This window comes from Coregonus clupeaformis, chromosome 2, assembly GCF_020615455.1.
Source record: "Coregonus clupeaformis isolate EN_2021a chromosome 2, ASM2061545v1, whole genome shotgun sequence".
Classification (NCBI taxonomy): Eukaryota; Metazoa; Chordata; class Actinopteri; order Salmoniformes; family Salmonidae; genus Coregonus; species Coregonus clupeaformis.
In genome coordinates, this window is record NC_059193.1 from 34,701,944 (window position 1) to 34,729,757 (window position 27,814).

The following is a 27,814-nucleotide window of genomic DNA, read 5'->3' on the forward strand; positions in this document are numbered from 1 at the left end:
ACCATGCTTTCGCCATTTTAAAGTAGTCAACTCGCCGATTTGGTGGGGATTAATATGGGTTGTAGCCTCAATGGCGCTGCCCATGCTGTCACAGACGCTATAATGGCACATAAAACATGAGTCCTCTATCTATCTCTATGGTTGGTCCATGAACTTTGCTATCAGCACGGCTGCAAATTGAAGATGGCGGACTTGTTGGGGACCGGGCTGTCAGATGAAAAAGAAACCGAAAATAAGGACAAGAAGAAGGAGAAACGGCCATGGGATGACATACCAAGGTCGGGGAAAATCGGCCAAACTCCAGATCTGGCGGAAACATTAGGCTTTTACGATATAAATGCTGTCAGACGGGAGCAACGTGAACGTGATAACTCAGGTGGGTTTCCCTGGTTCGCGCGCAGGTTTAAACGGTATCGGCTAGCGACCATTTTATTGGATAAACCGACCTCTCTATGTCTAGAAATAATGCCTTGGAAGCTGACGATCGCATGAAAACCATTGTAAAATACATGTCATAGTGGCTCAACAATTTTCTGTTATTTAGCTATCTTTGGGCTGGCTGGCTCACAGTCATTGGGCTGCCCGGACTCAATGCACAACCAACCAAAGCACGTCATTGGATTTCGAGCTGTCAGTTTTAACCCGTGTTGTTGTCATGCGAGATTGTTTGTAAAAACAAATCTTTCTCAGCTTTGTATTAGTAGCATGTGATAAAATATATATACTAACTGATCATTAAAAATATTTAACATGTGTCTACTAATTACTTCGACGTTTTAATTCCTGGTAATTCGCTTTCACGTGATGTCACGAACTGCGCCTAGCCAAGGCACGAGATGTCAAGCCTAGGTGGAGGGGGCAACAGTCACTGATGTTGCGATCAATTACAATATAGTGAACTACAGTAACTAGCATTAGTTAGCTACGCTATTTGCTTAGCACGGTTTAATGTTAATGCTAACGTTACCTGTCATGCCAATTTGTGTCAAAGATGAAAAGTCTAGCTTGCTGCCTTCTGCTCTAACTATTTGCATGCATACAGTACCAGTGGCGGCTCCTGAAAAAATTCTCAGGGGGGGCAATTTTTCTGATGATTTAGGTGACCTACACACATTTTAAAAAAGATATGTCCAGCAACAACATGAAGACAGGGGCAGCATATAAGTCAATACCAGAAGCATTTATTGACTGATCTCAAAAGTGTTGGCTTACCAGGGTTGGTGGAGCCCTCAGTTTCATCTTTGCCTCGCAAAGCTAACTCAAACACTCCGCAAAACTTCACACACTGGATTAGCCGGCTGAGGATGTGGCGGTTCTTGCTAATGTCGTAGTAAATATATTTGTTATAGTGAATATGGAATATGATATGTTGAGTAAAATGTTGTGCTAAGATCTATTTAGGTCAGGAGCTGGTTATAAGTTCTGTTCCTATCCAATAACAATGGACAAAAGGGTCCTATCTTGTCAGCCTTGTCAGTTTCAGTTCTCCAGTAAACTTGTGATTATCAACACTAACCTCATCGTTGTGGCGGCGGACAGCTAGCCTGTATCCCTCATCCAGTTGAGTGGGAATGTTCACTCTCCCCAAAGCAGACAATCTCAAACAGCTATCCATGTGGGTCTTTGACAGCTCATGTTTCTTAATCTTTCCTGAAAGATGGTGCATGTCCGTTACACACCAGTCGCTGTCCAAGCGGTGCTGTCTGCCGTGCCGCCTTCAGGGTGAAAGAGTAAGCAGGGGGTAGCAGAAGACTGCATTAGCTACATCGCAGCCTGCTAGCCAGGTTTTTCGTTCGTACCAATTTTTGGAAAATCCTCGGGTGTAGGACTTCCCCCCTTTAGTAGAAACCTGTTGAATTATTAAATTTGGTCTGGGAGGTCCTAATTGTTTCGTTGCCAATTTATCTTCATTTGTTCGCCGACAAAAGGAACTTCTTTCAAAGACACAATCGAGTTGCACTGAAGCCTAGCCATTTTGATAGAAGTAGTGAATTGATTGACGCTGCTACCCGCTCTTTTCTTAGTTACGTTCATGGTTATATGTTACGTATGACGAAAGCGCGTAAGTGCAAGCCCTCAGAAACCCATAGAGATTGTATTGAAAGCTCTGATATTTGAAAAAAAATAGATTTTACATGGGAGTCTATGACAGACTTCTGGGCGATTTTCAACCTGACTGAAATCGCCCCCAAAAGGGGGGCATTTGAAGCACGACTTTAGCCTGATTGGACATTTAGTGGCACTGTGGCAGATCAGACGTCTAGATTACAACACTGATAACTACTGTTGCCGTGATATAATTGATTAGAAAAAAAATCCCTTCCTTTTCCCGTTTGGCAGTGCGTCGCCCATATCGCCCTATTGAACACACCGCCCCTGTACAGTACTGTAACTAGCGCGCCGAGTTGTTGCAAGAAGCAGTGAAATCAGGTCAACATCGACTGTCTATCAGTCAAAATAGACAATTATTTCGGTTGGAAATCCAAATGTTGTTCAATATATAATGTTTGACAGGTTCTCACAATTTCCAACCGATGGAAAATATTTCAAGACAGTGTAGGTTAATTTCGGGTAAAGTCCTCAGAATCAATGTAAATTATGCTGTTATGTATTTAAAAGTACAGCATACCATTAGGTAGTGTACTTTACTTCATAAGTCGAATGGTAATTAATTATACTGCCACTGTAGCTCAAAGTTTTCCTCATACCAAAAGTCTTAGCAAGTTTATTAGATAATCATTAGTGGCAAAGTGGCATTGTAATTCAGTTGGCTTGGTTCCTATATGAATACTGATTTGGTTACATTATGCTTCTTTTTTAGACCGATTGGTGTGTCAAGTTCATTATCTTTCCTCTTCAAAAGTGAAACTTCCTTTCCCTCTCATTTTCACTCATGCCATTTTGTTTTCTGTGTCCGAGCTTCCCACACTTAGCACACATACGTATTTTGGCCATTATGTTGATAACCATGAGTACATACAGCTGTCTTACCAAAATAATGCAAACTGGAGGGACAATAGCCCTGTTGTAACAGAGCACTAAGTGTTGTCATAATGTTATTCCAGATCCGTCGCTGGGGCGCTTCATGTGTGCTGAGCTGACCCGGGGCTACTTCCTGGAGCACAACGAAGCTAAATACACCGAGCGCAGAGAGAGAGTGTACACATGCATGCGCATTCCCAGAGAACTGGAAAAGGTAGGTACAGTAGAGGCCCCCTTGACTTTTTTTGGCACCGTTGTTTGAAGCGCTGAATGTTTAAAATTAACTTGTCTCAGCAGCATACATATTTGATGCAAAGAGGGTAGAAATTACTTATTTGGTCAATATTACTTACCAAGCCAAGCAGACAGACCTGGCGCCAGGATACAGTGACTAAAGGGGCTGTTGAAATCGGTGAGGGGGCACAATTTTGGGGGGATCTTGCATTGGAATTATATTGAATTCTGCTTATATCACGCAATACCGCAATAAACATCAAGTTAAAATGCAGAGAATCCGAGACCATTGAGTGCTTTCGAAGTGGTAGGTAGGGTCTGAAATCTGTAGCCTATCTCCGGTGCGCTGTATCAGCACAATAGACAGCGCCCTACACACGAAAGCAAGGCCTATTTGGCAATGAATATAGGCTGCAATGTATATAGGGTAATTCACCTATTACAAACAGCCTATGTGAATGCAGCTGTTGTACACACAGCTGTCTTAACAAAATAATGCAAACTGAATGCAGAAAGTATTTGCCTAGTTATTCATGCAAAACAAAATTACTGAATTGCAGTTTGGCTTAGAATACCGACAACTGCGAATGCGAACGAATGAATGCGAACAGAACAAAACAGCTGTAGGCCTACTATAGGCCTAGAAAAACCATATCAGATCGATAAAGGCATGACACAATCTATATTTAGGCTAGTTACTTTAACAGTAAACAAACGCAGTAAACAAAAGGCGAATGTAAATAACCAAAAGAAACAGCCTACTACAGTGAGATGAAGCCATGCACAGCTGTCTTGCCAAATAAATAGGCCTATAGGCCCGCATCAAACATAGAAAAATCATGGCGCTCATGAGTTCAGCAACACGTTGCGATATGTCACAATACACTTCTGTGGATCAAATTCGACCCACCCACGTAATCAATTAAGCAATGCCGGCCTACCATAAACACGTTTCCAATACGTACAGTTCCACTTACAACCATAAAAAGCAATAGGCTACCAGAAAACCATAGAAATAGAATGTAGGCTGTCTATTTCTATGATGAAACATACCGATATGCAGCTATACCCAGGGGCATCATTTGGGTTCTTGCATTGGAATTATATTGAATTCTGCATATATCAAGCTATACCACAATAAACATAAAAGTTCAAATGCCAAGGTCATTGAGTGCTTTTGACCAAGAAGTGGCAGGTTGGCACGAAATCTCCATTGCAAAGAGCAAATTTAACCAGAACCATGCACAATGCACGTCCTCTAATAATGACCCATTTCTTGTAGCAGGCATTATAGAAATTGAACACGTCTCATAAACAATCTCTCAAGCACAAGTGAGTAGCCAGCTAATCTTTGTATTTTAAGTCTAGCCAACCTGGATGTATTCAGACCCCTTGCTTTTTTCCACATTTTGTGGGCAAGGAGGCCTACAAACCTGACTCAGTTACACCAGCTCTGTGGTAAGCTTATGAAAGGCTACCCGAAACGTTTGACCCAAGTTAAACAATTTAAAGGCAATGCTACCAAATGCTAATTGAGTGTATGTAAACTTCCCTATTTTGAAGGTGGGGGTGCAGCTGCTTCCATTTTCTCCGTTGCTCAGGCACCTATACACACACACACACACACACACACACAGAGATAACCGCACACACACAAAGGTCAGTTCAGCAGTGTTTGTTTAGCTATGCCGTTGATAATGTCCTGGTACATCTGGTTTTTCTAAGAGCAGTGAAATGAAGGTATTCTTATTATATTTTTGTTCACATAGCATTTGTTATACAGGTGACACGAATGGGTCATTTGTATTGATATACGTCCGTGTTTATGTCCCTGGTCTTTTGAATGGGCTTGATGATTATATCATAAAGTTCAAGAAAACGTGTTCAAATAAGATATTTGAAAATTTTCATTTTTGTTTGTGGATGAATTCACTTCTGCCAGATGCCTTTCATGAAGTTTTTGCGCTGAAGACCATTACGCTATAGTGTTGTCCATTGAAGACCATTCAAAAAGCCTACAAAATGCAAAAAACTACAAGGCTCCTTGCTGCATCATTTGTATGGTGTATTGCCTATTGCAACACAATGTTTTTCAGTATGCTGTCATAGCCATAATACCGCTGATGCTTTGTCTCTATACAACCACTAGATGGTGGTGTTGTAACACATTCCATTGAGAATGTATACAAATATTCCCCTAAATTCACCTCTGCAAACTCATCTGGGAATAATTAACCTCTGCACTAGAGGCTGATCCCAGAAGTAGGTGAGTCAGGCTGCCTCTATCTCAGTCTCCTCAAACATTGAGACGACACTTGTATGTGCCTTGAGGTAATATTCTATTGCCGTCCTCTGTAGCTCAATTGGTAGAGCACGGCGCTTGTAACGCCAGGGTAGTGGGTTCGATCCCCGGGACCACCCATACGTAAAAATTTATGCACACATGACTGTAAGTCGCTTTGGATAAAAGCGTCTGCTAAATGGCATATTATTATTATTATTTATTCTGGGACTACTGTTAATATGGATATCAAATGGACCTCAAACATCACATCATTTGCTATTTTTCGTTTGAATTTTGCCCTTGGGCAAGAGTGCTCCCTCAGACATTCACATTGAGACAGTGAACATCAGTGAAATTCAGTCATCACCTAGCCTAATATACGTCCCCACTCCAACCCTCATTGGTTAGCAATAGCATTCCAAGCCTTGGGGAACTGAGGAATGTGTGTGAACAGATGGAGCATTGTGACCTTCTAGGTCTAGAAGCTCTGCCTGGACTAGGCTACTACCTGAAGTAAAAAAGAGAGCAGCCAGGGACAGACCAATGAAAGGATGACTTGTGACTCTGTTAGCCAACCCAACTGCCACTACTCACTTCCTGTTGGGAAGTATTGTAACAACCTCACTGCTGATGTTTGTGAGGCTAACACAGGACACACTGGAGCTGGCACATCATGAGATTATATGGTATTTGTTATTTGAGAAGGTACAGTGGGGTCTGAAATTATTGACACCCTTGGCCTTGATAAATATGAGCAATATTGACTGCATAAAATATTTAATTCAAATACTGAGCAAAAACAATGGGGAAATTATATTATTTTCAGTGGTGTAAAGTACTTAAGTAAAAATACTTTAACGTACTACTTAAGTAGTGTTTTTGGGTATCTGTACTTTACTTTACTATTTATATTTTTGACTACTTTTACTCCACTACATTCCTAAACAAAATAATGTACTTTTTACTCCTTACATTTTCCCTGACACCCAAAAGTACTCGTTACATTTTGAATGCTTAGCAGGACAGGAAAATTATCTAATTCACGCACTTATCAAGAGAACATCCCTGGTCACCCCTACTGCCTCTGATCTGGCAGACTCACTAAACACAAATGCTTCGTTTGTAAATTATGTCTGACTGTTGAAGTGTGACCCTGGCTGTCCGTACATTTACAAAACAAGAAAATCGTGCCGTCTGCGTTGCTTAATATGAGTAATTTGAAATGATTTATACTTTTACTTTTGATACTTAAGTATATTTAAAACCAAATACTTTTAGACTTTTACTCAAGTAGTATTTTACTGGGTGACTTTTACTTGAGTCATTTTCTTTTAAGTTATCTTTACTTTTACTCAAGTATGACAATTGGGTACTTTTTCCACCACTGATTATTTTATACTAATACAATTGCTCAGAGAAAGAGATTTTTGTTTAACAAGGAATACAAAATAATCTCTAAAAGACTCGTATCAATAAAGTAGTCAAGTTTTTAGTATTTAGTCCCATATTCCTAGCACGCAATGACTACATCAAGCTTGTGACTCTACAAACTTGTTGGATGCATTTGCCGTTCGTTTTAGTTGTGTTTCAGATTATTTTGTGCCGAATAGAAATGAAGGGTAAATAATGTATTGTGTCATTTTTGAGTAAATCTTATTGTAAATAAGAATAGAATCTGTTTCTAAACACGTATACATTAATATGGATGCTACAGTACCATTATGATATATAATCCTGAATGAATCGTGAATAATGATGAGTGAGAAAGTAACAGAAGGTCAAAGATCATACCCCCAAGACATGCTAACCTCTCACCATTACCAATAACAGGGTGTTAAACATGCCACGCTTACTGTAGACACACACGTGAGTGGCCATGTTTAACCTGTGTGTGCGTTTGTGTGCATACCATAGTATTTATAGCAGTTAGTTGACTTTGCGCACAAAGTTGCCCAACCCTGTTCTTATCAGTAAACATGAACATGTTATTGCGAAATCTACACTGAACAAAAATATAAACGCAACATGTAAAGTGTTGGTCCCATTTTTCATGAGCTCATATAAAAGATCTAAGACATTTTTGCATATGCACAAAAAGGTTATTTCGCTCAAATTTGTTTACATCCCTGTAGTGAGCATTCCTGTTGTGGTCCTCTGTAGCACAGCTGGTAGAGCACGGCGCTTGTAACGTCAAGGTAGTGGGTTCGATCCCCGGGACCACCCATACACAAAAATGTATGCACGCATGACTGTAAGTCGCGTTGGATAAAAGCGTCTGCTAAATGGCATATTAATATTATTATTATTATTATTATTCTCCTTTGCCAAGATTATCCATTCACCTGACAGGTGTGGCATGTCAGAAAGCTGATTAAGCAGCATGATCATTACACAGGTGCACCTTGTGCTGGGGACAATTAAAGGCCACTCTAAAATGTGCAGTTTTGTAACACAACACAATGCCACCGATGTCTCAAGTTTTGACGTAGCATGCAATTGGCATGCTGACTTCAGGAATGTCCACCAGAGCTGTTGCCAGAGAATTGAAAGTTAATTTCTCTACCATAAGTCCCTCCAACGTCGTTTTAAGGAATTTGGCAGTACGTCCAACCGGCCTCACAACCACAGACCACGTGTAACAACGCCAGGCCAGGACCTCCACATCTGGCTTCTTCACCTGCGGGATTGTCTTGAGACCAGCCACCCGGACAGCTGATGAAACTGTGGATTTGCACAACCAAAGAATGTCTGCACAAACTGTCAGAAAGTCTCAGGGAAGCTCATCTGCGTGCTCGTCGTCCTCACCAGGGTCTGGACCTGACTGCAGTTCGGCGTCGTAACCGACTTCAGTGGGCAAAATGCTCCCCTTCGATGTCCACTGGCACGCTGGAGAAGTGTGCTCTTCACAGATGAATCCCGGTTTCAACTGCACCGGGCAGATGACAGACAGCGTGTATGGCGTTGTGTGGGCAAGCGGTTTGTTGTTGTCAACGCTGTGAACAGAGTGCCCCATGGTGTCGGTGGGATTATGGTATGGGCAGGCATAAGCTACGGACAACAAACACAATTGCATTTTATCTATGTCAATTTCAATGCACACAGATACCGTGACGAGATCCTGAGGCCCATTGTCGTGCCATTCATCTGCCATCATCACCTCATGTTTCAGCAAGATATTGCACAGCCCCATGTCGCAAGGATCTGTACACAATTACTGGAAGCTGAAAATGTCCCTGTTCTTCCATGGCCTGCATACTCACCAGACATGTCACCCGTTGAGCATGTTTGGGATGCTCTGGATCGACATGTACGACAGCTTGTTCCAGTTCCCGCCAATATCCAGCAACTTCGCTAAGCCCTTGAAGAAGAGTGGGACAACATTCACAGGCCACAATCAACAGCCTGATCAACTTTATGCGAAGGAGATGTGTCACGCTGCATGAGGCAAATGGTGGTCACACCAGATACTGACTGGTTTTCTGATCCACGCCCATACCTTTTTTTAAGGTATCTGTGACCAACAGATGCATATCTGTATTCCCAGTCATGTGAAATCCATAGATTAGGGCCTAATTAAATTATTTCAATTGACTGATTTCCTTTATATGAACTGTAACTCAGTCAAATCTTTGAAATCGTTGCATGTTGCGTTTGTATTTTTGTTCAGTGTAGTATATGGCTTGCCCTGTCAAAACAACAACATGCCATTCTGTAGAGAAAGAGAGCTGGACAAACACTGACACTCTGTAAACTCACACATAGCCTACATAGTCACACACACACACTGGCTCTATTTGTAGGTGTGATCGAGCAGCCATGTTTTACCCGAGTGTGTTGTGTTCTACCATACAGCTGATGATCTTTGGCTTCTTCCTGTGTCTGGATGCCTTCCTCTACGTGTTCACGCTGCTGCCCCTCCGGATGCTGCTGGCCCTGCTACACCTCCTCACCTTGCCCTGCTGCGGCCTCGGGTGAGCCCACACACACACACACACGCTCACACTCTGGGTCACGTTTCACTGGGTGCTACGTACTGAACGTTGCAGATAGAAATGCCGTGGATAGATTTGAAATGCATGTCTGTTCTACCAAATGTATTTCTATCTGAACGTTCCACAAAGTTGTGCCCTACTGAACGCAGCTCTGACACTGACAAAGAAACACTGCATGATTCGATTGGAAATAACCATGTTACATGACCAGTACCATATCTATCTATGACATGGATGATTCTTTGCATTATGTTCTTGGAATTTAGGTTTACTACAGGAGTGGTAAATGGGGAAATATGTATAGGGCAATATAGATGGGTTTAGCTCACCAGAAAATAGGCCTAGTTCCCCAAGTGAATTGCACTCCAAAGGGCACTTGAGGCATAATCCTAACTTTGAGTGTGTCACGTAAATCACACCCTGATATCAATGAGATTTGCATGTGGTGTATCTATAGTTAGGATTCGGCCCTTCAGAAGACAGATGCATACGTAAGCTAGGTTTATGTATACTGTACAGTAAGTATTGTACTCACTCAGTTTGCCTGTGACTGGTCTGTACAAAGGTCAGTCTCTTCCCTTACCTTCTTTCCCTGCAGGGCAAACGTATGCCCCTACTGCAATCGGAGCAGGTATGCTAGTCTCACGCCTGTCACAGCTTCATCATTTATATTTTATATTATATATCGTTTCACCATCTCCATCTTGTTTGTCCTGATATGCAGCTTTGTGCTGTATTCTTCATGCTCTATGCTAAAGCCACTGAGGGGCCATTTTGGATTAGTAGTGTTCACAAACAGGGCTGTGCTCACCACGGCAACACGAATACTAAACAGTACGCTTTCCCTGCAAGAGCTCATATACATAGTGGACATGGTTTCTTCAAGACTGGCCCATCAAACTGATTTTCCATGGTATACCAAAGCTCCAGTCTTGTTGAAATGCTCAACATCAAATTACAACACACCAACAATGTGCAGTTCTCCTTGTTGGGTTGAGGACTCCTGTCTGAACGATCTCTCTCCAGAGTATGTACGGTATGCATAATGTTAGAGTATGTAGGCCTAACTGAAGGGAAAGCAGTAGCTGATTTTTGAATGTAGGCCTGCAGCTGGCTGTGGTAACGGATGGGCGATAGCTGTGCACTGCAGATGCTCAGTAAAATACATTGCATTGACAGATGGCTTGAGCTCTCTACGCCTCGAGTTACAGCATCCTCACTCCCTCCATCCCCACACGAACACAGAAGCCATAATCAGGCACTGTGGCTGACTACTAGCTTTATTGAAGTATTTTCTAGGTAAACATTAACATTTTTAACTGATAAGCGATATCATGTTTGACTACAGCTCAAATGACACTCCAGAGTTCAGGATGTGCTGTTTTGAACTCCTTAGCTTGAAAATATTTGTACAAATGTACCTTATCCACTCCATACAGAAGATGAGTATGAATTGCATAGGGTATTTGCCAAGTCCACTCCTATATCTTTGAGTGTCGTTTTTTTTTTGTGTTTTGACATTACCCTGTCATTTTTTGGAAGTCGTAGTAGGCCAAAGATAATGTATTGTAATTTCAATAGTTAAAACGTTGTCTTAACTGAGAAACAACTGTGTCGGCACACTCCCAAGAGAGGCTTGACAAAAACTCCACACCTCCGCTAACAACACGTATTCCAGTACCTTGTCTTGAAAAACTGTTCCTCTCACAAAGCACAGCTCAGCGCTGATGGCTGTGGCCTTTGTGATATCCGTTTGATGATGCATGCCCTTTTGTGTCTGTCTGCATGGCAGCGAAGCTTGACTGACCTTTTATACACACACACACACACACCTCTGTTGGCCAGAGCTGCAGTTAGTCAGCTAGGGGGCTATCACATTCATGGTGATTGCTGGTGCCTGTGCCAGGGGAACCGGGTTACACAGGGCCTGGCATTCACTAACATACACTGGCAGGACAGAGAGTACACTCTCTCATCATGCATTTTACTTTAATAGCCTAAGCAGTGTCATGTTATAGGTCGTTCACTGGGCACTCCTCTGCAAAGGTCCACTAGAATGTGCCAAAGTGCTGTGTCTGAGTCCGGCCAGTAAAGGGTGCTAGAGCACCAGCAGTGAATTATTCTTGTTTATGCTACGGTATGAATTGGTATATAATATTTACATTTACATTTTAGTCATTTAGCAGACGCTCTTATCCAGAGCGACTTACAGTTAGTGAGTGCATACATTTTCATACTGATATAGCATATGCTTCCTTCTTCCTCTCTTTGAGGTTATCACCTGACCTCTAAATGATTGAATAAGTGAAAGCAAATCTTCCAGGCCCCCAATATCAATCAACAATGACTCTACGTTCATCTTGCTATAACCTGTATGATAATAAAGGTTATGACTCTGATGTTGTTTGCTTCCCTTCATACCTCAATGCTCACTGCACACAATTTGGGAAGTAGATGAGACACCTGATTAAGCATTCTAATTTGCACTTTCTGAACTCAAGCTCCTCTCTCTCACCCCGGCGTCACTGCCACCCTCCCGACAGACAGACTGAGATATTTTGCACCTCCCCTTCCATTCCCCTTGTGACTGGTTATTCTAAGTCTTACCGCAGGAATTGAGAAATCTTAAAAGGTGATTTTTCCTCTCCCTTTTAGGAAGCTTTTTTGGCAACTTCTTGAAGCTCACTAAGGTGAGGGTGGTGATGGACAATCTCATTTGTGGAGTTTTATGCCGTTATTCAATCTATTGCAGATAGTGGATTCCTGAATATCGCATAGTCAGCTCCATCCATTCGGGACAGGCTGCTGTACAAATCAAGCACATGTTTGAAAGCGCTATCCAGAAATCCACCATCTGCAATCGATTGAAATCTGGCCTTAGTTTGAGTAATATGTAGAAGAGTGGTGGGTATACAAAGGACTAAGGTACTAGTATGCAGTAGTTATACTAGCTTAGATGTACAGTAGATCAGTATATTTAGTAGCCTTTCACATAACTAGCTACATGTCTTGACCTTCTACTCCCCAACAGAGACTGAAGCCCTATGGATTTGTCAGTCTTCCCCTAGCATGCTCTCATGCTGCGTGCCATTTAACTTTCGATTCGCCTACTCAATATTGGTGTAGCATACATTAAAAGGCAGGCTATATGAATAATATGTGTTCATGTAACAGATTTGGTTAGCTACTTCATTCCTCATCATTCCCCCCCAAACCATCTACTCATCGGTTGAATGTGTTCAATGTCCCATCCTAACCTGATCAACCCGAATTAACAAAAGTGTGTATTTATAATGTTAATGCTGCTTGTTATAAACATCAGCCAATCAAAAATAGTAACGGATGCTGAAAATAACTAGACACAGTCATTCTACTGGTGCCTTGACAACCCCGGGGGGTATTAAACCACTTCGATACAGCACACATGACACCTGTCCTGACATTGGCCTAATAGCCTAATAGTGCATGAAGCTTACAGTCAACCAAGATCCCAAGGTTCACTGTGTCATATCTCACAACGGTGTTATCACAAGCCTTAGGCCTACTTGTACTGAATAGATGCAAACAAATGTAATTGTGTACATACAGATGTATGACTAGGCTCTGTGTAACCTGTGTGTTCTGCAAGTGGCTCGCGCATGCTGCAGCCGGCCCAGGTGTGTGACATCTTGAAGGGACTGATAATGGTGCTGTGCTACTCCATGATGCACTACGTGGACTACAGCATGATGTACCACCTGATCCGGGGACAGTCCGTCATTAAACTCTACATCATCTACAACATGCTGGAGGTACAGTGGGTTGGATTTAGAGCTGTTGTAGTAATGTGATTTAATAAGGTTCCACTCTATAGCTTTCACTGGTCCAGTTGTGTTAGGTCAGTGAGTAGGCCTACGTCAAGGAAAATGAATTATTCTTGGCTGAAGTATCTGATTAGGGCCTCAGATACCCTATTTCATCTGAAATGCAGCAGGTGATAAATTATTAGAAAAAAATAGTTATAGTTTATGAAAACTCATGAGTTGTTTGGCCGATATTAATCTAACACAGCTGGTGTAAAAAGCGGAAAAGGTAGCTAGCTTTGCTTTATCTTGGCCAGGTCGCAGTTGTAAATGAGAACTTGTTCTCAACTGGCTTACCTGGTTAAATAAAGGTGAAAAAAATAAAAAATCAATAGGTTGAATTAGCTGTATCCTTGAACTGGTGCATCCGGTTGTTGGCAACTCCACTAAGGGTGTGCTGATATAAACCATACAGAAGACTAGAGAAGTAACATACAATTAAGCACTGGTAATCTGTCATAGTCTAATCCCATTGTATCACTTACAGGTCGAAAGTCACATCATTAACCCATGCTTAACTTGACTTGAACTACTTACCTTCCCTGTTCAGGTAGCCGACAGGCTGTTCTCTTCGTTTGGCCAAGACATCCTTGACGCGCTCTACTGGACGGCCACAGAGCCCAAAGAGAGGAAGAGAGACAGCATAGGGGTCATCCCCCATTTCCTCATGGCTGTGTTCTACGTCTGTATCCTTAATGGAGAACACCAGTGAAGTGCACACAGGAAGAACTCTGCTGTAGGAATTTGTGATCTCTCAACTTCTATCATCTTACAGGTGTCACTTTTCAGTTAGTGTTGCTGTTTTGATGATATGTCAGTAATGTGAGTCCACACACACTCACTCAAACACCCACCCCTTACTGTAGCGGATGCTATTGCCACCATGTTCAGTGTTTTCCTGAGCCTCTATCTCAGTCCTGCATGCTATCCTCATCATGGTCCAGGCGTCAACGCTCAACGTGGCTTTCAACTCCCACAATAAGTCCCTGCTCACCATCATGATGTCCAACAACGTGAGTACACACACACACTCAGATACACACACAAACATGTAATCTAAAATATAGAGGACACTAAAATATATTTTCCTCTATTTCCTGCATGTACAGTTTGTGGAGATCAAAGGAAGTGTGTTCAAGAAGTTTGAGAAGAACAACCTCTTTCAGATGTCCAACAGTGGTAAGTTACTGTAACATGTGCCATAGCCATTACACTGTACATTTAATCGTGCTATGGACAGTATTTTTAAGATTCAAAACGCCCTACATGTTAGACATTTTTCAATGCTCTGAGTCTTTTTCTATGCTTGGGGGTAAAACCCAGTAGCAAGCGATGGGTTAAGCCTCCTCCTCACCTCTTTTCCTCCTCTCTCTCTCTCTCTCTCTCTCTCTCTCTCTCTCTCTCTCTCTCTCGTCCTTTTGAAGCGGCAATCAGAGCTGTTTATTCAGCTTTGATAACACAAAAGAGATGCGCTATGGATTTGAATGCATTCTGAACTCTTCCTCTTTGTGCCTGCAGGCTGCATGTTTTCATCTTTGTTGCTGTCATACTGCAGGAATGCAAGGAACCGAAAATAAGCTTGAATCATTTCCTATTTACCCCCTCTTGCAAATCGCTCGCATCTTTGAAGATCCAGTCTATTTAGCAAGTTACACTTAGTTCCAAACCACACAGGATTCCGATGAATAGGATATTTATGCCAAATGATGTATGTAGCTTTGAAAGTACATGGAAAAAATGGCTGCCCTTTTTGTTGATCTTACATATTCATCGTTGTTATATGATTCTAAGTATTAGGTAGTAACGAATATGTATTTATTTGCATTTTAGATATCAAGGAACGGTTCACCAACTACGTGCTCCTGCTCATCGTCTGCCTCAGGAACATGGAGCAATTCTCCTGGAACCCAGGTAACCATTTCACACACATTACAGCTAAACATGCAAAGGGATTTCTTGGATCCATTTTATTATGTTCACAGGAACAGGTGAATATATTTTTTGGTCTTTTAGCCCCTTTTTCTCCCCAATTTCGATCTTGTCTCATCGCTGCAACTCCCTAACGGGCTCGGGAGGCGAAGGTCGAGTCATGTGTCCTCCGAAACATGACCCGCCAAACCGCGCTTCTTAACGCTCGCCCGCTTAACCCGGAAGCCTGCCGCATCAATGTGTCGGAGGAAACACTGTTCACCTGATGACCGAGGTCAGCCTGCAGGTGCCCGGGCTGCCACAAGGAGTCGCTAGAGCGCGATGAGCCAAGTAAAGCCCCCCTGGCCAAACCCTCCCTAACCCGGACGACACTGAGCCAATTGTGCGCCGCCCTATGGGACTCCCAATCATAGCCGGTTGTGATACAGCCCGGGATCGAACCCGGGTCTGTAGTGTCGCCTCTAGCACTGCGATGCAGTGCCTTAGACCACTACGCCGCTCGGGAGACCCACAGGTGAATCTGTTTGTATCAATGTTGTAGCATGTAGGCTATATTCTGTATTGAACTAAGAAATAATTTATGTAACACTTGTTTGCTGCTACTGCTACCATTGGAAAAGCAATCACCCTGATCCTTGGTGCTCTTTTAAAGCCGTTCCATTGAAACCACTAGTGGATAAGACATTGTGATGATGATGGGAGGGAGGGATGACAGTAAGGCTGCACTATCTGACAGCTCTCTTAATACAGTCAGCTGGCCCTGACAGATTTGGAATGTCAGCAACGGTCATGATGCTAATGTCGGTCATGATGCTAATGTCGGTCATGATGCTAATGTTGTACACTGACAGGGTCTGAGCCTTATGGTATGACCTAGACCTCATCCAAAAACATTTTGGGCAGACTTGCTGCACCACATGGATATGAATGTGATGAAGATTGTATTGTATCAGTCAAATCAAATACTTTTTTACCCTGTGACAGAACTTATTGTACTAAGCCTAAAACAATATATGATTAGACCAAGAAATCATTAAATGTACAATTGAGTCAATTAAAAAGAAAGACCAGACATTCAGTAAGGTAAAGAAAGAATAGATTTAGAATTCACTTCACAGGTTGTCTTGTCTCCAGATCATCTCTGGGTGTTGTTACCTGACGTCTTCATGGTGATCGCCTCAGAGATCGCAGTGGACATCATCAAACACGCCTTCATCACCAAGTTCAACGAGATCACGGCAGATGTAAGGATGGATCACACAGATGATGATTCATGATTTGATGAATTGGAGTTAAATCAAATGAAAACCATTCAAACAGTTTGCAGTTGCACACCAAAAGGGAAAAGTGTGTTTTGAGGTCAATCCCAATTCTGCTTCAAGGAATTGAATTGAAGTTCACAAATACAACAATCCCCATTAGGAATAAATTGCGCTTTAAAAAATCTTGAAAAGGAATTTCAATTAATCTACTGAATAAATTCATTAAGAAAACACTTTCCCTCTGGGTGTGTGATTGTGAAAGGTATGTTCACTGGAGAGGGTCTGCTCCGTTCATGTTTGAAGGATTATACAGTGGTTGGCCCTGTTTTTATATACAGTGTGGCGCTGTTGTTTAGCTAACCGTCCACACTGCTGTGTGCCTCAATCTCTGTAGCGTGCCATGAGTCCCTCCGCTCCCTTCCTCTGCCCTCTTTCTAAATCACAACACAGCACATCACATTATGCCCCAATAGGGCTACTGGGCAAGCACACCAAAAGCCAGCAACATCCTCATCCTCAGCCAGAACAACTAGCAGCTCCATATCCCACCGTCAATTGGGACCCATTCCCAGCACTTGTGTGGTGAGAAACCTTGCCTAAGACCTGAAGGCTTCAGATCAAAGGGCTCACACAGTCTTGTGGCGAATAGGAGACCCGGGTTCGAATCCAGTCGGATACATTGGTGCCGTGATTCTGTGGAGTTGGTCATCGGGGGGAGGAGTGTAATGGTGGCGGTTCGGTGAAGTAACCTTCGCTGAGACCTGAAAACTGCCTAGGCTTTAGCTCAGCCGGCTAACACGGTCTTCAAATCTAGCCGGTCATACTCACTTGTGGTCTAGTCTAATGGTATCAATGTTTTTCTCAGAGCCATAGCAGATGGTTACAAGCGTCATATCAAACAACATAACCATAGCGATACATTATAATAATAAACTAAAACTATAGGTGTTCTGTTTATCTCTGTGATAGTAACATGGCTGTTTTGTCTCCGCAGGTATACAGTGAATACAGAGCCAGCCTGGCCTTCGATCTCGTCAGCTGTCGGCAGAAAAACGTACGTAGCATCTCTCGAACACAGTGATTAGGCATCCAGCTCCATTGTCTCTACAGTTTTAATCAATGGGTTATGTTCACTGCTGTAGTTGATGTGTTATTGAGGCTTGTTTTGTCAATGGGCAGGCCTGCACAGACTACAGCGATTCCGTAGCCAGAAGAATGGGCTTCATTCCTCTTCCTCTTGCAGTCCTGGTAAGATCAGCCTTGTACAACAGTCCAATGCAGTGTTTCCTCTTCCATTGTATGTAGATGAGCAGTGTGTTTAAGTGGGCACTAACTTTTGATTGTGTTATATTGATATCAATCAACTAACAGTTCTGTCTTGTATAAAATTGTTTATTAGTTGCACGACAATGTAGTTGACTTATACAGTGGGGGAAAAAAGTATTTAGTCAGCCACCAATTGTGCAAGTTCTCCCACTTAAAAAGGTGAGAGAGGCCTGTAATTTTCATCATAGGAATTTTCATCATAGGTACACGTCAACTATGACAGACAAATGAGAAAAACAAATCCAGAAAATCACATTGTAGGATTTTTTATGAATTTATTTGCAAATTATGGTGGAAAATAAGTATTTGGTCAATAACAAAAGTTTCTCAATACTTTGTTATATACCCTTTGTTGGCAATGACACAGGTCAAACGTTTTCTGTAAGTCTTCACAAGGTTTTCACACACTGTTGCTGGTATTTTGGCCCATTCCTCCATGCAGATCTCCTCTAGAGCAGTGATGTTTTGGGGCTGTCGCTGGGCAACACAGACTTTCAACTCCCTCCAAAGATTTTCTATGGGGTTGAGATCTGGAGACTGGCTAGGCCACTCCAGGACCTTGAAATGCTTCATACGAAGCCACTGCTTCGTTGCCCGGGCGGTGTGTTTGGGATCATTGTCATGCTGAAAGACCCAGCCACGTTTCATCTTCAATGCCCTTGCTGATGGAAGGAGGTTTTCACTCAAAATCTCACGATACATGGCCCCATTCATTCTTTCCTTTACACGGATCAGTCGTCCTGGTCCCTTTGCAGAAAAACAGCCCCAAAGCATGATGTTTCCACCCCCCATGCTTCACAGTAGGTATGGTGTTCTTTGGATGCAACTCAGCATTCTTTGTCCTCCAAACACGACGAGTTGAGTTTTTACCAAAAAAGTTCTATTTTGGTTTCATCTGACCATATGACATTCTCCCAATCCTCTTCTGGATCATCCAAATGCACTCTAGCAAACTTCAGACGGGCCTGGACATGTACTGGCTTAAGCAGGGGGACACGTCTGGCACTGCAGGATTTGAGTCCCTGGCGGCGTAGTGTGTTACTGATGGTAGGCTTTGTTACTTTGGTCCCAGCTCTCTGCAGGTCATTCACTAGGTCCCCCCGTGTGGTTCTGGGATTTTTGTTAACCGTTCTTGTGATCATTTTGACCCCACGGGGTGAGATCTTGCGTGGAGCCCCAGATCAAGGGAGATTATCAGTGGTCTTGTATGTCTTCCATTTCCTAATAATTGCTCCCACAGTTGATTTCTTCAAACCAAGCTGCTTACCTATTTGCAGATTCAGTCTTCCCAGCCTGGTGCAGGTCTACAATTTTGTTTCTGGTGTCCTTTGACAGCTCTTTGGTCTTGGCCATAGTGGAGTGTGGAGTGTGACTGTTTGAGGTTGTGGACAGGTGTCTTTTATACTGATAACAAGATCAAACAGGTGCCATTAATACAGGTAACGAGTGGAGGACAGAGGAGCTTCTTAAAGAAGAAGTTACAGGTCTGTGAGAGCCAGAAACCTTGCTTGTTTGTAGGTGACCAAATACTGATTTTCCACCATAATTTGCAAATAAATTCATTAAAAATCCTACAATGTGATTTTCTGGATTTGTTTTTCTCATTTGTCTGTCATAGTTGACGTGTACCTATGATGAAAATTCCTATGATGAAAATTACAGGCCTCTCTCATCTTTTTAAGTGGGAGAACTTGCACAATTGGTGGCTGACTAAATACTTTTTTCCCCCCACTGTAACTCCATTTTGTTGCATTGATTTTAATACTGATTAACTGTTACTTGCAACAATGTTTCTGCTGAAGCTTTTCTATTTTGTGATTGACAGCTAATCCGAGTGGTGATGAGTTCAGTGAATGTACAGGGAGCCCTGTCCTACTCCTGTGTGTTCCTCTTCTACTTGGGGTAAGACTCAAATCATGTTCTTATTCTTTGTCATGTATGATGAATTGCAATTACATAGCACCCCTTCCACAAGTTTCATAGATAAAGTTGATGCGTCAGTCACGCAGTACAGCTAGCATGATTTGTTAGCATAGCATTCACACTGTATTCTATGTGTATTTAAATGGAGCGCCTCAATGATGTCCGTGCCAGTCTGTCCCCATTGAGCTACGTTAGCATGAGCCTGCACGTTAGCCCTCTGCTTGGCTTTGATAGGGCTTCTTTTTTTTTCCTCTGATCTTTTCTTTTTTCCCACCCTGGGGGTATAGACCACTGAACAGTTAGCCTGAGGTGGAATACAATGTTGTCATCTCCAGTGCCCACCCACCCCCTCACCCCCATTTTAAAAATAGCTGTGTCCCCAACAGACCCTGGTATCTGTGAAAAGACCACAGTATGACTCGCAAAAGCCCTCGGAGGGCATTTGGTCCACAGACCTAGATGTGGCTGTCTCTCTCGATCGTATTTCATATGCATCATAAGCTTCAGATATGCAGAAGCCTAGTGCGTCCTGGAGCTGTTTTCTGCCCATGAACTTAGCCTAACTTTAATTTTACACAGTAAAAACCCTTCATACTCAGTGTGAGGTGTATGGCTACTTTGTGGATAGTGTTACTATTTCCTAAATACACAGGGCTCTACACTGACCTTTTCTACAAGGAGCATGTGTGCGCCTACGTTAAAAAATGTAGGCGAACACAAAGAAATGTAGGAGCACAATTGAGGTATTAAAGTCCTTAATTTTTGTAGGTGCACTGATGTTACTAAATAAACATTCCAGGTCACACAGCTAAATATTTAGGCGCATATGCGAGTGAAATGGAGGCCCTGATACGGTGAGATTGAGCGTTTTGAATTTGACATTTAATTTAATATCAACTATGTGCCTAAAAAGCCATACCAGTATACTTTATCTGTATTTCCATATAGAATCAAATCTAGACCTGTTCACAATGGGAAAAAACACTCATGACTATAGTCTGCTTCTCTTCTCACTTTCACCTTGAATATCGTTACTTATCGTCTTGTCCATGTGTAGAATGGTAACCCTGAAGGTGCTGAACAGTATTGTGCTGCTGGGGAAGTCGTGTGTGTACGTGAAGAGAGCCAACATGGAGGACAAGCTGTTTGAGAGGCCCCCCACAGCTGCCCCCGGGAAGACGCCCAGTAGAACCAGCAAGACTTCTAGGTGTACTGTCCCCTCAGGTACCCAGTGACAGACAATACCCTAGTAATTATCTTTATTTACCTTCATTTTACCAGGAAGGGAACATCTTCTCATTAACAATAATGACCTAGGAACAGGTATAAACCTTGCATGAAACCATGAAGACTGCTCAGCGGGCTAACACAATCTTATAGCATGCAGAAGACCCAGATTCGAACCCAGTCAGTCACATACAGCCTACCCAGCCTCAATAAGACACTCGGTTCCATTAAATTACTCATTCTTCTTAGCAATCCCAGCTTGCCAAACCCAGCCTCAAGCAAGCAGATGCGTATTCCGACTCGGGTAATTGACCTCCATCATCTCCACACACACATCTCTCCATCATCCACATCGAAACTGCTACTGAAATTCAAAACTTTAACTGCTGCTCAATGCGCATGACAGAGATAAATTGTCAGTTGTGTGTGAACGAGCGAGTGTGTGTGGAGCTTAACCGTTTTTTCTCCAGCGTGGCAGACGAGCCAGCTGCACTAAGCTGAGAGCATTAGAGCGACAAGTGACACCACGTCACATCAAAGCTTTTCTCACTCCTGTGTTTTTACAGAACCACAATTTTCAGGCGAAAGAATCAGTAGTATAGTATGTGAAATGTTAAAGTGCCAATCCATATCATGTGGTGTCACTGAAGCCTGATCGCTTGCGTTGCTATTCTTAATTAGCCCATCTGTAACTGTACTGTACCCAACCCGGCTGTCTCTTCTGGGCTGCATTCATTAGGGCACACCGTAACAAAACGCTTTGCGTCAGAAAATGAATATGAGCGTCTCTTATTGGACACGTTCAGGTAGTCACTCCCTGTTTTAGTCAGTTTCATTCTGTTTGGTGCCTAATGAATACTTCCCTGGCAAAATGGGTTACTTTTAGCCCTCTGATTCCAATGGATTCCTTACTATACTAACAGACTCGTCTCTTGTTCTTCATAATGATTTGGATGAAGATCTAATTGGAGGTGCCATATGTTTATAGGTCTCTGTGGCAAAGAATATACTGATGAGCAACTGTGGTTTCCCTAAGGCAGTGTCATGAAAGCTTATGGCGAAAGCATATGGCTATTTCAGGAACAAATGGATGAATTGCTTAATTACTTGTTGGTTATACCCATCAAGAGCCTACTAAATTACTAGAGGGCTATGTCATAAACCCTAAAAGTTCCATAATGGGGTAAAAATGGCAGCCATATTGGTCAGGGACAAATCCAAACCAGTCTAATTGGAATGAATGGCAGTAGAGGCATAGTCCTGATTTTACTTAAGCAGGAAAATAAAAGTAAGATGTGATATCATAAATTGTCTAATAATTATTGTCAACTAAAATATTGTCATATACAGTAATTATAAATACAGTTTATACTGGTTTTATAAAATAAATCTGTATAAATAGCCTCTAAAATATATGTAAACAGACCATAAATGTCTAAAACAATTGATATATTGGAAAGCTGTGAGTGCTATTAAGCTGTGAGTGCTATTATATGATACAAAATCAGTACTTATTGCATTTACAACTTGTGTAAGTCCTATCATCAACTGGTATGGCTGTAGATTGAATGGAATGTTGGCAGTTCATTTGAAAAATGAATGGAATCATTCCTCTAAAACTGTCTGGCTACTAGCTAACATACAGTGCAGATACATTCTTCAAATTCATTATTTTACACTATCTTATCACAGCACTGGCAAACAAACCATGGTTGACCAACTCCCTGACCAAAATGGCTGACCTTTATCCCATCATCAGAAGGTTCATGTCCATTCTAGTTTTCTAATTCCTAATTATATGGTTATGCCACTGGTTCAGTACCACAATGCATGTTCTAAAGTAGGTCTACTCATGTGTTATTGCCTTAAGAGGAGCACACATTTATTTCATGCAGTCTGGGGAATACACACACGATTTGCTGCTCGCCTGGTAAAGTCTAATTTGCCTACACACTCTTTTTATATGCAAGTGAAGCATGTCGGCGCCCTGGGCAAATGGTTTCTCCGTAGAGTAGTAACCCATGTGCTGATATGCTGCTGCAACTTCACTCGACTTTATTTGAATATAACGGCCGTCATGAATTATTCTATTTGCCTGACCTAACTTGTGTAATGTAATGCCATTTATACTGCATACTGGCATTTAAGGCCATGATTGGTGGACTTGAGAAGTCTACTGGTATTACTGTAGATTTGTCTTTTTGACCCTTTGATATACAGTGCATTCAGAAAGTATTCAGACCCCTTCCCTTTTTCCACATTTTGTTACGTTACAGCCTTATTCTAAAATTGATAAAATAGTTTTTTTCCCTCAACAATCTACAGACAAGACCCCATAATGGCAAAGCGAAACAGTTTTCCAGAAATGTTTACAAATGTATTAAAAATAAAAACAGAAATACCTTATTCAGACCCTTTGTTATAAGACTCTAAATTGAGCTCAGGTGCATCCTGTTTCCAGGAGTCCACCTGTGGTAAATTCAATTGATTGGACATGATTTGGAAAGGCACACACCTGTCTATGTAAGGTCCCACAGTTGACAGTGCATGTCAGAGCAAAAATCGAGCCATGAGATCGAAGGAATTGTCCGTAGAGCTCCGAGACAGGATTGTGTCGAGGCACAGATCTGGGGAAGGTTACCAAAACATTTCTGCAGCATTGAAGGTCCCCAAGAACACAGTGGCCTCCATCATTCTTAAATGGAAGAGGTTTGGAACCACCAACATTCTTCCTAGAGCTGGCCGCCTGGCCAAACTAAGCAATCGGGGGAGAAGGGCCTTGGTCAGGGAGGTGACCAAGAACCCGATGGTCACTCTGACAGAGCTCCAGAGTTCCTCTGTGGAGATGGGAGAACCTTCCAGAAGGACAACCATCTCTGCAGCACTCCACCAATCAGGCCTTTATGGTAGTGGCCAGACGGAAGCCACTCCTCAGTACAATGCACATGACAGCCCGCTTGGAGTTTGCTAAAAGGCACCTAAAGGACTCTCAGACCATGAGAAACAGGATTCTCTGGTCTGATGAAACCAAGATTGAACTCTTTGGCCTGAATGTCAAGCATCACGTCTGGAGGAAACCTGGCACCATCCCTACGGTGAAGCATGGTGGTGGCAGCATCATGCTGTGGGGATGAACGGAGCCAAGTACAGAGAGATCCTTGATGAAAACCTGCTCAGGACCTCAGACTGGGGTGAAGGTTCACCTTCCAACAGGAGAACAACCCTAAGCACACAGCCAAGACAACGCAGGAGTGGCTTCGGGACAAGTCTCTGAATGTCCTTGAGTGGCCCAGCCAGAGCCCGGACCTGAAACCGATCGAACATCTCTGAAGAGACCTGAAAACAGCTGTGCAGCGACGCCCCCCATCCACCCTGACAGAGCTTGAGAGGATCTGCAGAGAAGAATGGGTGAAACTCCCGAAATACAGGTGTGCCAAGCTTGTAGCATTATACCCAAGAAGACTCAAGGCTGTAATCGCTGCCAAAGGTGCTTCAACAAAGTACTGAGTTAAGGGTCTGAATACTTTTAATAAATAAATATAAAAATATAACTGTTTTTGCTTTCTCATTATGGGGTATTATGTGTAGATTGATGAGGGGAAAAAATAATTTAATAAATTTTAGAATAAGGCTTTCCGAATGCACTTTAGGTGAGTTTATATTCCTATAAGTCAATTTGGTTGGTTTTCCAGTTTATTTGGTCACTCTGAAGTCAAATCTAATCAAAAGAGAAGTTTGATGTTGTTGTTTAGTTGCTTCCTATCTATGTGTGAGTGTTACTTACCATTAGTGTAACTTTTTTCAAATGACCAAGTATTGTTCATGTTTGTGTTAAATCTACCTCTCTCTCTGTGTCATTTGCCTCATCAGGTGATCCATCAGAGGATCTGTGGTCTGAGCGGTCCCCATCCACTCCTTCATGCACCTCCATCCCCCCCTCCTCCTCTGTCACCACCCAGCCTACCCCCACCGTCAGCCCCACCCTACGGGCAGAGACTGTGGCCCCTCCCCCCACCACCACCCCAACCAGGCCATCCACCAGCCCAGAGCCAGAACCGGACCCTGACATCCTCACCCCCTCGCCCCCTGCCACTCCCGAGCAGAATGAGGGGGAAGGAACGGAAGGCACAGAGCTCAAGCACAGGACCCCTAAAAAGGACCTGCTGGATGTAGACCGCTTCACGATATGTGGGAACCGCATCGATTGACCCCTTCCATTGACCTTTGACCCCCCCCACCCCCCCAAAAAAGAAAGCGATAACCACTCAGGAGAGCCAGTGAGCAAGACACACCTCAGCACTTCTGCTCTCTTAGCAAAATCCGGTGGAAGCAGAGTATATTTATTAAGTTAGACAAACAGTAAGTTATTGACATACAGTAAGTTATTGACATACAGTAAGTTATTGTGGACTCTGGGACAGGCTGTTTAATTTAAATTGACCTGCTGTTTTTTTCGCCTGCGGGGTTTGGGGCTCGACAAAGAGAACTACGGTTGGTTGGGCGATTGAAGACTGCCAGAGAAATTGTTGTTTTCATGGCAACCCAGTCTTGTGCTGGTCTGTACCAATGATGTATATAAACCCTGGATTGCTGATGCTATGTATTGGCCATTGAGAAGCTTTGAAGCCATGGGTCGGCCATTTTGGCACTCCCCAGTATTACAATGAAATGTTTCAAGGACAAAATAACATGTATTTTAATGTTTTTTTGTTATAGTGGGTACAGTAACATTAGTAGTCAATTTCTTTTCAACTTTAAGGAAAATGTTTTAATAGATTTCAATGTTTTGCTCTCTCGCACATAATATTATAAAAAAGTATTCATTAAGGTGTCTGTAATAGAATAAATGTGTCAAAAACGAATGTAGACATTAATAAATGCATTTATATAGCTTCTAAAATATTTTTTACAATGGAGGAGGAGTACCAAGATGGCTGTGCGATGGCTTCAATACAACGCTCCATGTCAGTCATCCAGGGTGCTGGATACACATCACTGGTCTGTACATGAAGTGTGCGAGCGTGTGTGCACAAATGTGGAACATGAGAAATGTGTGCCTCTTCTCAGATACACAGCAAAAGAGGAACAAAGTTATCCGTCAATGTTCTTCCGTTTATATGGACATAATAGAAAAAAATGACTGAAAAGGATAAATTATTTGCTAGTCAAAAAGCTTTACCCGATTTATTGGAATTTTTCGGTATGAAATATCACTACTGGTACGAGCTCCATTTGGTAGTGTAAAGAACATCTCCACAGAAGTGAGTTTTTTAGAGAGCTTTCTTTTACAGATATTTTTATCTCATTCAATTTGATTTAAAAGAACCGCAGGTACCCTTCGTTGACATGTTTGATGGTTATATATTCGCCATTAACGCACTTATTACTCATACATATTGCCTTTGTGGAAAGTTCATAATAGCATCTTATGATGGCAAGAATCTCTAGTTTGATGTATTCCTGGTTGTCAAACCTTAGGGGGATTTCAGTTATGAATGTTTGTGCTGATTAAACTTTACCGTATTGTCTTAAATATGCTACATCCGACAGGTTTTGGAGCTATTTCTCTTAATTTAATAATTTGACACTCATGCAATGTTTTAATTACCATTGTAATAAGGATCTATTTTTGGAGCTGCCAGTTGTAATATTTTATAGTATTTTTGCGCATAGAACTTCCGCTGAACCCTCTCTACGGGTCACTTTTTGTAGTGTTCTAATGCAAGCAATGATGGAAAACTGTCCACTTAATCTCATCTGTTTGGTTCATAACTTCACCGTGATATGAAATGGCCCTCTTTTTTTGGATGATGATGATGATGAATAAAAGTTATTTTGTAATTGTGGTGTCATTATCCAACAAGAACAGAGTGAGAGGGGAATCTCTCTCTCTCTCTCTGTCAATTGTCTCCTCAGGTGATCCCTGGTCCGAGCGAGGCCCCTCCACTCCCTCCTGCACCTCCATCCCCTTCTCCTCTGTCACCAGCCAGCCCACCCTTACCCCAGCCCTCACCATTGGGATAATGGTTTTACCATTGATGAATGAACATGGGGTGAGACCCCTGTACAGTAGATGTTGTTTATCAGTTGAAGGTGATGACCTCACCTTCTACAGACGGGGCGGTGACTCAGGTAGTGTAAATCCACCCCCAGCCAAGCACGTCTTAGAGGGCTAAGCGCCTTACCTCTCCTCCCTGGTAGTAATAGTCTGGCTGGAGCCTGTCCAGTGACTGGAAGCATTACATGTACAGGCTCACTCTACAGGTTGTATTTTAACAACTAATATTCACTTAACTCCTACCCTAACCATATATACTGAGCAAAAATATAAACGCAGCATGCAACAATTTCAACGAGATACAGTTCATATAAGGAAATCAGTCAATTGAAATAAATAAATTAGGCCCTAATCTGGATTTTACATGACTGGGCCAGGGCGCAGCCATGGGTGGACATGGGAGGGCATACCCACCCACTGGGGAGCCAGGCCCAGTCAATCAGAATGAGTTTTTCTCCAGAAAAGGGCTTTATTACAGACAAAAATACTCCTCAGTTTCATCAGCTCTCCGGGTTGCTGGTCTCAGACGATCCCGCAGGTGAAGAAGCCGGATGTGGAGGTCCTGGGCTGTCGTGGTTACACGTGGTCGGCGGTTGTGAGGTCGGTTGGACATACTGCCAAATTCTCTAAAACGATGTTGGAGGCAGCTTATGGTAGAGAAATTCAAATTCAATTCTCTGCCAACAGCTCTGGTGGACATTCCTGTAGTCAGCATGCCAATTGCACGCTCCCTCAAAGCTTGAGACATCTGTGGC

General features: G+C 42.5%; 1 protein-coding gene across 2 annotated transcripts; it reads left to right on the forward strand.

The window, feature by feature from the left end:
* On the forward strand, window positions 1-26,842 carry LOC121535448 (transmembrane anterior posterior transformation protein 1 homolog). 2 transcript variants are annotated; one of them, XM_041842533.2, is made up of 14 exons: window positions 1-376; window positions 3,066-3,196; window positions 9,353-9,471; window positions 13,121-13,283; window positions 13,885-14,020; window positions 14,250-14,347; window positions 14,444-14,513; window positions 15,165-15,245; window positions 16,398-16,507; window positions 17,520-17,579; window positions 17,705-17,773; window positions 19,677-19,753; window positions 20,832-20,998; window positions 24,872-26,842. In XM_041842533.2, the coding sequence occupies exons 1-14, from the start codon at window positions 184-186 to the stop codon at window positions 25,207-25,209; spliced, it is 1,812 nt and encodes a 603-aa protein (XP_041698467.1). In that variant the 5' UTR covers window positions 1-183; the 3' UTR covers window positions 25,210-26,842. The 2 variants fall into 2 exon arrangements, with proteins under 2 accessions (XP_041698467.1, XP_041698477.1); XM_041842543.2 differs by having other exon boundaries at window positions 20,832-21,023; window positions 24,872-24,958.
* The last annotated feature ends 972 nt before the right edge of the window (window positions 26,843-27,814 follow it).